This window comes from Mizuhopecten yessoensis, unplaced genomic scaffold (genome assembly GCF_002113885.1).
Source record: "Mizuhopecten yessoensis strain PY_sf001 unplaced genomic scaffold, ASM211388v2 scaffold2421, whole genome shotgun sequence".
NCBI classification, from domain to species: Eukaryota; Metazoa; Mollusca; class Bivalvia; order Pectinida; family Pectinidae; genus Mizuhopecten; species Mizuhopecten yessoensis.
The window spans coordinates 226033-237101 of NW_018404538.1; the positions used below are offsets into that span (position 1 = coordinate 226033).

Consider the following 11069-nt stretch of genomic DNA (forward strand, 5'->3'; position numbering starts at 1 on the left):
AAAACAAATTTAATCTTGATAAGGGAGGAAAGCTATTAACATGAATTTAATTTAGAGAATATTATGGTTCTAGTTAAGAATAAAATATTCAAAACAATTTAAATCTAGACAGTGTACAAAGAAGCAGGGAACCTACCACACGTGTATTTGTTTACATGGGAAAGCCCACTTCTTGTCTGCATTGGTAACTTCCGGTTTTGGAATGGACTTCCGGTTTATGGAAATTAACTGAATGAAAGTTCCAAGAGGGATGATTACAATTGCTGACTTACGAAATGATAAATAAAAACTCTGTTCTAAAAATTGTTCTTACAAACTTGTCTAATTTAAGTTAACGATGGGTATGGTGTTGATTAAAAAGTTGTTTGGACATATGAGGTAAATAATTCCAGAAACTCTTGAGTCATATAAAATGCAAACAATACTTTCCGCACAATTCTCAAACATGGTATTGAAATAATATATCAGGTAACATTTGGCGAGACAAGTATATAAAAATCATATGCATAACATCAACAAGTTACTTACTCTTTCTTGAGCATTGTGAGACGGGTAAATATACATTTCAAAATCATGATGGTCCGTTAGGTAAAAGCACACACACGTGTTTATTTTCTTTTGCAAAGCGGAGGTTAAGAATTCAGAAGGGAACGTAACTCTATTCTAGTGCTCTGAACAATTTGGCCCACAAGTGCGGTAACAATACCAAAATCTTTGATAATTATAAGTTAAATACAAATAATAAGTTACAGCTTAAGGTAACGATTTCTTTTTAGCTTGCGTATATAAAATCTTTATAAAACTTCGTTCCTCAAAAATGTAAAGCCTTTGTTAAAGAAAAATATAATGTTTATGCTCCAAATTAGATTATTTTGGAGCATCTTAAATCTAATTTTTGCCTATCCAAACTTAATAGAATTCTACCGTACTTGAATTAAATCTGAAGGTCGAAAAGATTACAAGTGGGAAAACTACAAATTCTGTGTCTCACACGTTACTTGGAATAAGATGTTATATTGCATTATAAACATAAAAAGGGTATAACACTAATAAACACAGAATAATTTCATACAAATGAATATGAATAAATTCAGTATACAAGAATTAAAATATAAAAATACATGTAAAAAGAATTGCTCACCTGTAAAATTACAATGGAGACAGCCTGATAAATTTGATGTGTCTTTATTCTGGTCGTAGCTTCAAGTGGTTAGCTGTACAAGCGACAGGTAACTTACTCAGATGCCCCCAATGTTGGTGAGGTTCCAGGAGGGTTATTTACAGTATTTTCTATATGAAGTATAGGTAATTTACCTTTGAGGGGCCTCAACAAAAACATATATCCAGTCGGACCTTATTGCTGATTGGTCGGATCTTAGCGTGGGTTCGGACAAAGAAATTTGTGAAAAACACCAATCTGGAAGTAAGGTTACGTAAGAGCACCCAAGTCCTAATTGACTCTAACACGGCCGATAATTCTTTTACAAAGAGACAAAGATAGAGTCGGGACCGGACGTGAGTTCTTAATTGAAATGACAAAAGGGATTATGAGAATCTAACAGAGTCGCCGAACCGAACAAATAATCTAAATGTGGGAAACGTAAATCTTGTTTGCCAAACTGTTTTAGAGCTCAATTAACGTGGCTAAGTATGTGGTTATTGTATTATTTGGGGATTATTGTTTGTAAAATGTTTTACGAAAATATTCCAAATAGTAAAAAGATTACGAAAATAATCCAAATAGTAAAAAGTTCCAAAATTTCATTGCAATAAACAAGTTTATGTATTTTTATGTAAGTTATGAAAAATGTAAAATATCAGTATGATATATCCCTCCTGGTTGGGAGAAATCTTTGTCCTCAAAGATTAAAAGTAGTGGTAGGAATTATTGAAAAAGGGAGATAATTCATACAAAAGTTCATACATATTGATCTACATATATAAAAGTCAATAAGTTGACAAGTGTCATGTTTTTAACTATATATACACATACATTTTAAACAACTCCGGCCGGTGGTTGAATAAAAGAATTATTTTAAAGTCATATTTGAATTATCACAAAGTTATTTGCCTTATAGACAAAGTGTCATGGAAAAATGACTTATGGTTGGTACAGTTGTACATATTATAATGTCCAACTTAAACAACAATTACACATTGAAGAAATGGAAAAGTAACATGTTTAAATACAATATATACATAAAATGTCAAAGTAAGTCATGCCTGGGTAATTCATGTCCATACAATAATCAAACTTGGCGTTTTTATTCAACTCAAAACTTGGAAGTACCCTTGATGGGTTAATATGAAGTAGGCAGCATATGGGTGCCTCAGTAGTTTTGCAATGCGCCGGGTTTGAAAGAGGGAGATATTAATGGTGTTGTTAGGGTAGATTACTTGTTTAGTGTGATTATTTATTATAGAAAACTGATCCCACTCAATATGAAGAGACCTTAAGACTCGACCTCTGAGTGTCGAGTTGTACACATGGTCAGTGATGGTAGGCAGGGTTGTTAAGTCAGGTAGTGCACTATAATGAAAACTGGGTACATCTGGTGGGATGGTTAGTGCAGAAGATTTTTGTGCTAATAATAAAGTAGCTGAAAGGCGACGAAATTTTCTTAATATCCAAATAAATAATGCAATTGCTAACCATGCCGAAGCTGTGGCAAGTAAAGCTATAATTCCGCTAGTGTCTGGCCAATTGCTGGAGGTAAATGCTAGCTGACCATCTATAATAGATTCTGATAATGTTTGAAATACTTTTTCGCCTTGTTTTGTTTTCTTAGCTATACGTTCAAGACTGAGATGGTACTGGTTGTCATTTGCCAAAGTTTGAGAAAAAGAGTGATTATAAATGTCGATATTTGGAATTTTAATTTGAATTGATTTTCCATAATTAGTGTCTCCAAATATGGAGGCGTGATTTTCAGGGTTGAAAAAATGTTGAATCAATGCCAAATTGACAGGATGTAGTATGGTGATCTCTCCGGTGTCATTTTGACCTGGACCAAGTCTGGGTGGGAGATACAAATTATCTGAAGTGACCGAACATCTTGATGGTACACGTATTACACAAAAATTACAACCTTTCATCATTTTCTGTCCAGACCGGCAGTCTAATGCTAACATTTTGGTGCGATACATCATTAAGGTTGAAGGTGAAAGTTCAATAATGCTAGTTTTAAGTGTGTTTGGTACAAAACGGAAATCGCAAAAAGATTTCACTTGAGACTTTTGATTATAAAAAATTGAAGAATAACATGAACCAGATGCTACAGAATTTAAAGCTACATGAAAAGGACAATACATAATGTCTTGTCCTGTACACTGACTCAGTTGGGTATGTGAAAGAACTGAAAAATGCTGATTATCACTGGTATGTACAAAATAATCTGGAGTGTCTAATAATTGGGTGGCATGAGTTGATGTGGTGTTAATTGGCACTGGATAAGAGTAAACTTTGTATAGTGATAAAGGTTGAACAAAAGATGATATAGGAATCTTCAACAAGATGTACAAATTAGAACTGTGTCTAGCATATAAAAAATTAGCAAATGAGTAATAATGTATTGGATCAAAATGGATAATGTTTGTACCTGGATATCTTGTAGATAATATGTTCTGGACTTGTTTGAGTGTAGATATAATAGTCTGAGGTGACAAAATAAAGGGGGACAACTTGCCTTTAGCAAAATCATGAATTGCTAGCTGTACATGTTCTAAATGTTTTTCTAAAACTGCACTAGAGTTGATTTGTTTTAACATCCTATTTTCTAGCAATATATACTCATGTTGCATTCCATCCATAGCACTAGAAAATTGTTGGGCTAAAGTAACAGATTCGTCATGATTGTCACGTACTGCCTTGATAACATTGTCAAATCGTTCATTGACAGTAGATACAAATGATGTTAACTGATGGGCTTCCTGAGTCATGGCTTTGGCAAGTTTAATATTGTCATTGTTCATTGCTTGCATATGTTGTTTTAAGTTGTCAACATCACTTGATGTTGCTGTACCAAACAATGATTTAGAGACATCACCGATGAAGTCCATCAAACCTCGCTTGGATCTTCTTGAACCAAATTTTAATGTATTTGGAAAGTAAGAATGAGGGATCAGGCGATGGATTTTTGTGACTGTGGAGTTTATACTAGCCATACATTGCATTCTTAAAGCATTCAATGTTTTCAACACAACGTTTGCAGGTTCACATTGTTGACGTCTACACTGAAGACTTCCTGGGAGGTGTATTTTAGCTGGGAGTGTTATTTCAAAGGTGTGGGACCAATATTCTTGGCCAAGATGTAATTTTGCAGTTGGATCAAACAAAATTCCATAGTTCAGTCTTTGAACTAGTGAAGGTTCATTATCGCAGGCCGCAAAGGGGAGAATCAGAAGGGTCATCACAGCAAGGAAGCTCCACACAGGAGGAAGTCCAAAGATACCTAATAAGAAGCAGACAGATAGAATAAGATTTAGCATTTTGTATGCCGTTATGAGATGTTGCAATCACCTCAAAGCACTAAATAAACAGAATTACATCTTTTTAAATCTTAGCATTCAATGCATTTAGAGAGAAAAAGTAGAAAGGAAGAAATAGAGAAAAAAAAATACCAGTAAAAGATACCAATGAGTTTACCTTCCCTGTGAATGTTTTATTGCCGTGAGAAAAATGTCAGTTTTGATTGCTTACCCTTTTTACGAGCTTTCCCTGTTTGCGTTTTTGTGATATGAAATTCGCGAACCATCGCTGGAGGTAGGTTTTCTACAGGCTCCCAGGTTCGGACAGAATGACCAAGCCATTTCACACGAAATTCTTTGACTCCATTGCGAAACTTATACTTGATAAGTTTTTCAATTGGATAAGACTGCTGGTCATCCTGAGAAGGGGAAGGGTTGTTTGGAGTTGATTTGATTGGTTGGGTAGGGATGGATTGGTCTGAATTATCAGCGTTTGGGGTGGGTTGCTTGGACTGTGCTGAACTATCAGCACATGGGGTGGGTTGGTTGGACTGTGCTGAATTATCAGCGATTGGGGATGGTTGGGTTTGGGTCTTTTGGTTGCGGTTGGTTGGTCCGGCTGGTCTCTTTTGAAATTGAACTTGCTGATTACCTGGGACATTAGCAATGTTGGGTGGACATGTTGGTGGATTTAAATTAGGCCTGTTGTCTGGGTTTGTATACAGTTTCAATCGATTTGCATGTATAAGAGATTTGATCTCCTTATGCGTATTGCATCGTCGAAGCTTGTAGGTATGGTTTGAACCTATATCGACAATGTAATATGGTCCGTCCCAAGGATGGTGTAGTTTTGGTGACAAGCCTTGGGGTATTTTAGGTGAGTGAAGCATAACCAAGTCATGGATGTGGAATTCGGGAACTGACGCCTTTTTGTCATAATGTTGTTTTTGTTTGGCTCTGGCCTCAGTTATGTTTTTATTTGCAGTCTGTCGTACATATTTGAGGTGGTCTATGAGCTGGTTGACATGTGTTTTAGCATCTTTGCTTAAACCATCTTTTGGGATTAAGGCAGTGTCGAAGGGTAAATTCATTTCTTTGCCAAACATTATGTGATAAGGCGATAGGTTGGATGCTTGTGTAGATGGTGACATTCTGAAAGCCATAAGAACACCTGGTAAGAACTGTGGCCAGTTTAGTTGATTTTTATCAACGTATGCTCTCAAGCATTGGGCCAGGGTACTGTTCATGCGTTCACATGTGGAGTTGGTTTGTGGATGGTAGGAACTTGTGAAGTGTCTAGTCACTTGAAAAATTTCACATACAGCGGTTACAAGTTTACTCATGAAATTCTGTCCTCTATCACTGATAATTGTACTTGGGGCACCATATCTGGCAAATATTTCAGAGTACAAAACCTTGGCAATTTCTTTAGAATCTTGTGTTTTAAGAGGAAATGCTTCTGGCCATTTGTTGAAAGAGTCGACCACCAGAAGAATGTATTTGTAACCCTCTTTTGTTGTCGTGATAGGTCCTAAAATGTCCATATGTAGTCGTGAGAATGTGTCACAGATAGGCATTGTTGTTAATGGTGCATGCTTCTTTTTTGCAGTCTTTTTTATCCGTTGACATGTGTCACATGACCTGATATAGTCTTCAGTAATCCGAAACATTTTAGGCCAATAATACTTCAGTTGTATGGCTTTGTATGTCCTATCAAACCCTAAGTGTGCGCCGCCAGCTTGACAGTCATGGTAAGATCTGAGAACATCTTCTCTAAGACACCTAGGGACTGCAAGTTGACGAAGAGGAGTTTTCTGAGTATCTCTCTTAGGGGCGGGTATGTACAAGTGATATAGGGTATCATCTAGTAGAACATACTGACTGGAAAGAGATAATATTCTGACAGCTTGTGGCTTTGATGTAGGTAGATCTCCTGTAGCCAAGTAATTGTAGATATCCCTAAAGTCTGGACATTTAGATTGAAGTCTACCCACTGGTTCCGGAGTAACAGAATCTGAAACTTCTGTTACAGGTGCGCTTGGGGTTTGATTACTGTATATAAATGTGACTTGTTGAAATGAAGACTTTTTTTCGGGACCTACATAAGAAACTTCTGGATGGGGGTCTACTTCTTCTAATTCATCTTTTGTAGTGGTAGTCTGAACTGGGGGGTATGGTCGTCTGGAAAGGGCATCAGCCACTTCATTTGTTTTACCTGCCTTATACAAGATTTCAAAGTCATAGCCTTGTAAGAGTACAGACCACCTGGCTAACCTACCTGTGGACTCTGGCTTTATATCTTTCATCCATTTAAGAGCACTATGGTCAGTATATACTTTAAAACATGTTGATGCTAGGTACACATGATATTTTTTTATACCTTCAACAATTGCAAGGCCTTCTCTTTCGGAAATGGAGTATTTCCGTTCATGTTGGTTAAGGGAACGACCACCATAGGCAATAACACGTTCACGTTTGTTTGTGTCTAACTGACCCAATACATACTCAATGGCTTCACCTGATGCATCTGTTGTCAAAATGAATGGTTTAGTGTGATCTGGGTATGCTAGTACTGGTGGGGAGGTCAAAGCTTGTTTGAGCTGGTCAAATGACCCTGTACAGGACTGTGACCATTCAAACTTCACATCCTTTTGGAGTAGTTTGTTTAATGGAGATGCTATCTTGCTATAGTTTCTGACAAACTTCCTATAGTAATTACAGAGACCTCAGAAAGATCTTACCTGTTTTTGGGTTTTTGGGACAGGATATGAATCAACAGCATCTGTTTTAGATGTATCAACTTGAACTCCATCTTTAGAGATCACATGACCTAGGTAATGTACCTTATGTCGAGCAAATGAACACTTGCTTGGTTTGAGTGTTAAGTGTGCCTGCCTTGGCCTATCGAAGATCTCTTGTAAGTTATTCAAATGAGTCTCGAATGTACGTGAGAAAACTAGAATATCATCAATGTACACAAGACAGGTTTTCCAATTCAAAACATTCAAAACTTTGCACATATGAGATTGGAAACTTGCCGGGGCATTCACAAGTCCAAACGGCATTCTTTTCCACTGATAGACTCCAGCAGGGGTCACAAATGCTGATTTGTGAGCAGTTTCAGGGTCCATTGGGATTTGCCAGAAACCAGAGGCGAGGTCAAGTGTTGAAAAGTATTGAGCTTTGGATTCTCCAATAGAATCAAATACATCTTCGAGACGGGGAAGGGGGAAAGTACATTGTTTGGTGACAGCGTTGAGTTTCCTGTAATCTACAGCAAAACGTAACTGCCCATCTTTCTTTTTCACCATTACAACGGGGCTCTGCCACATTGACGTGGATTCTGTTATGATGTCATTTTCTAGCATTTCTTTTATCTGTCTTTCAGTTTCAGCCTTGACCTCAGGGTTTTGATGATAAAATCGTTGCCTGATGGGAAGTGCATCACTGGTTTCAATTTTATGTTTTTGCTGAGATGTATGACCTAATTCTGAAAGATCAGTGGCAAAAACATTTCTGTTTTGTTGAAGAAATCCTTGTAGGAGTAGTTTTTGATTTTCTGAAAGATCTGATTTGTCTAGGTCAAAAGAGATGTGATCATGATCAGATGTTATTGTACCTGAGGACAGTGATGATGAAGGTTTTGTATCAAGGGACGTGTCGAGAGACATGACAGTGTATTTATCAATGATTGATACCAAACCTATCACTTTGCCAGGAAAGAGTACAACTTGTTTTTCTGATGGATTCATGACTTGAATAACACATGTTTGGTCTGGTTGGATGATGGAAACACATTTGGCTCCTACAAGTCCTAATGAAGGTAATTTAGGTAGTGGTTCAAAAAGTATTTGAGATTTTGGTGGTAGGTCTAATACTTTGACTTGTATATTGTTAACTGACAATGGGGGTAGAATGTTTCGTGTAGTGTTCCTAGCCAAAGATACTTCTGTGTGGATAGACAGGATTTTGTTTGTATCAAGTTCTTTCAAAAACAAAGTTTTCTTTTTAATGTCAATGACTGCCTCATGTGTATTTAAAAAGTCTAGGCCTAAAATTAATGGAATATGAAAGTTTTCAAAAACATGAAAGTCAGCAGTGAAAACACAATCTCCAATCGTGACAGGAATGGTTATTTTACCCAGACTGCGATGTGACTCGCCTCCTGCAACCACTGCGGTTACAGCTGAACACTGTTTAATTTGTGTACATGTGTCTACCTTTAGTTTAGTCAACAAAGATAATGTAACACAGGAGATTGTAGCTCCAGTATCAACCAGCGCTTTTACTGGTGATTCATAAATCTCTACACTAACAGTGTTTCTATCTACGGGAGTTACAAGATTAACTATCTCTACTGGTTTGTCGGGTGAGTTGGGTTGGAGAGAATGGATGGGTGGCTGGGGTTTGGAGAATGTAGCGTTAATCTTGGGTCCTGTGATGGGTGGTACTGCACTAGTCTGGTGTTGCCTATCCATGCTGCCAGGGATAGGCGCGTATCCCTAGTGTCTATGAGGGTATTGTGCAGGGGCAGTAGAAGATTGGTGTTGGTTGGTGTTATTGGAGGGAGGTTGGTTAAATTTCTTTCTGCGGCATGCATCAGAATTATGATGCCAAAGTTTACAAAATGAACATTGTGTATTATAAGCAGGACATAAAAAACGCCCTTGGCATGACTTACCACATCCCTGGCATGGCCTTCTGTTCTGGAATTGCTGTTGCTGTGGTTGGTGTTGGAATAGTTGCTGATGCTGGAATGGTTGCTGAGGCTGATACTGTTGGTGAGGCTGGAATGATGGCTGAGGCTGAAATGGTTGCTGAGGTTGGTACTGTTGCTGGGACTGGTATGTTGGCTGAGGCTGGAATGATTGCTGGTACTGCTGCTGAGGCTCAAAAGATTGCCGTTGACGATGTTGAGCAGAAGTTTGTTGCTTTGAGTTGTTGTTGTGGAGTTGTTTCGCCGCAATGACTGACACCTCTTCTTTAACACCCTCTATCTGGCTTACAATTTGGGTTTGCAATTTTGAAACCAGTTCGTCGCAAAACTTGGTCATTGAAATCATACTGACACTGTCTGGATCTGTGGTGCATGAGATCTCTTCCTTCGCTAAGTCGACAGCATGATGAAGGTCCAGAAAGGATTTTGGTTCCTTTCCCAGCACTTTGGAACGGAATTTGGGTTGAATCCATTTAATGCTACCTGGACTTTGTAGCTCTCTGCTATGGTGTGTCCTAAAGCCAATTTTTCAGCCCTTTCTAGAAACTTTTCCACACTCTCGTCACTTTCTTGTTTCAATGAAAAAAACTTATTGTCTGTCGATTTTTGTCCAAATGGGTTTAAGAATGATTCTTTGAATTTGGTCAGGTCTAATTTTTCATGCTCTGGTATTCCTTGCAGCCAAAGCGCTGCAGCACCATCCATGTTGAATGACATTGCTGCCAGTGTCCTGTCATTTGTTACATTGTGGAACTTTTGCCAGGCTTGTAGGTTGGCCAGCCATAGCACAGGTGAATCTGTTACATTATATTTTTTTAAGTTTATTCCACCGGTCGCCATTTCTGAATGGATATCTTGTAGATTGTCCTGTGGTGGTGGTGGTGGAGGTAATTCTATATTGTCTTCTATTGTTTGATTATGTATTTGTTGTGTCAGGAGTAACACCTCGTGCTCAAGCTGTCTTATCTGGTCTAAATGTGTTTGCTGTTGTTCTGGTAGCTGTTCCTGTTGCTGGGGTGGTGGTGGTGGTGTCTGTTCAGGCTGATGTGGTGGTTCCGGTTGTTGTGGTAGTCCTGGTTGTTGTTGTTGTTCTGGTTGCTGTTGTTGTTCCGGTTGCTGTTGTTGTTCCGGTTGCTGTTCTGGTTGCTGTGGTGGTTCCGGTTGTTGTTCCTGTTGCTGTTCTGGTTGTTGTTCCGGTTGCTGTTGTTGTTCGGGTTGTTGTTGTTGTTCCAGTTGTTGTTCTGGCTGCTGTTGTTGTTCTGGCTGCTGTTGTTGTTCTGGTTGTTGTTGTTGTTGTTGTTGTTTAGGTAGGTCCCTAGTTGCTGCACGAGTCTTGGCGGTGTAGTTTATTGGCACTGTCACTTTGTTTTTTCCTGTCATCGAGGATCTTGGGGACTCTCCACCAATTTATTACAACGCTTTTGTTGTGTTGTTGTGTTGTTGGTACCTGTAAAATTACAATGGAGACAGCCTGATAAATTTGATGTGTCTTTATTCTGGTCGCAGCTTCAAGTGGTTACATACAGACAATAATACATAGAAATTCTTGTTATTGATATACATTATCAATCATGAATTAAACCACGCATTGGATTTAATTTACAATACAATGAACATCTAATGTAGAAACAAATAATAATAGAAACATACATAGGAAATTTTTGTTATTGATATGAAATATAAATCGCGAATTAAACCACACTTTGGGTTTAATTACAGTACAATAAAAATCCTAATGTAGAAAAATAATAAACAAAAATGGGGAAAATTAGCTAAGTTAAAACTGGGGAGAATTAACTAAGTAGAGCTACTCTTGCTTGGCAGTGAGGGGTCGATGTCTAATTAGGAATAACTCGAGCAGCAGGGACCCAGCATAAACAATATA

General features: G+C 38.0%; 2 protein-coding genes across 2 annotated transcripts; both read right to left on the reverse strand.

Annotated features, from left to right (window-relative positions):
- Nucleotides 1–1195: 1195 nt before the first annotated feature.
- On the reverse strand, nucleotides 1196–8960 carry LOC110445931. Its single transcript, XM_021490821.1, has 2 exons — nucleotides 4700–8960; nucleotides 1196–4451 (listed from the first exon to the last, which is right to left on the reverse strand). The coding sequence occupies exons 1-2, from the start codon at nucleotides 6771–6773 to the stop codon at nucleotides 2269–2271; spliced, it is 4257 nt and encodes a 1418-aa protein (XP_021346496.1). The 5' UTR covers nucleotides 6774–8960; the 3' UTR covers nucleotides 1196–2268.
- Nucleotides 8961–9480: 520 nt separating this feature from the next.
- Nucleotides 9481–10564, reverse strand: LOC110445928 (putative uncharacterized protein DDB_G0271606). Its single transcript, XM_021490808.1, has one exon. The coding sequence runs from the start codon at nucleotides 10562–10564 to the stop codon at nucleotides 9575–9577; it is 990 nt and encodes a 329-aa protein (XP_021346483.1). The 3' UTR covers nucleotides 9481–9574.
- Nucleotides 10565–11069: the final 505 nt, after the last annotated feature.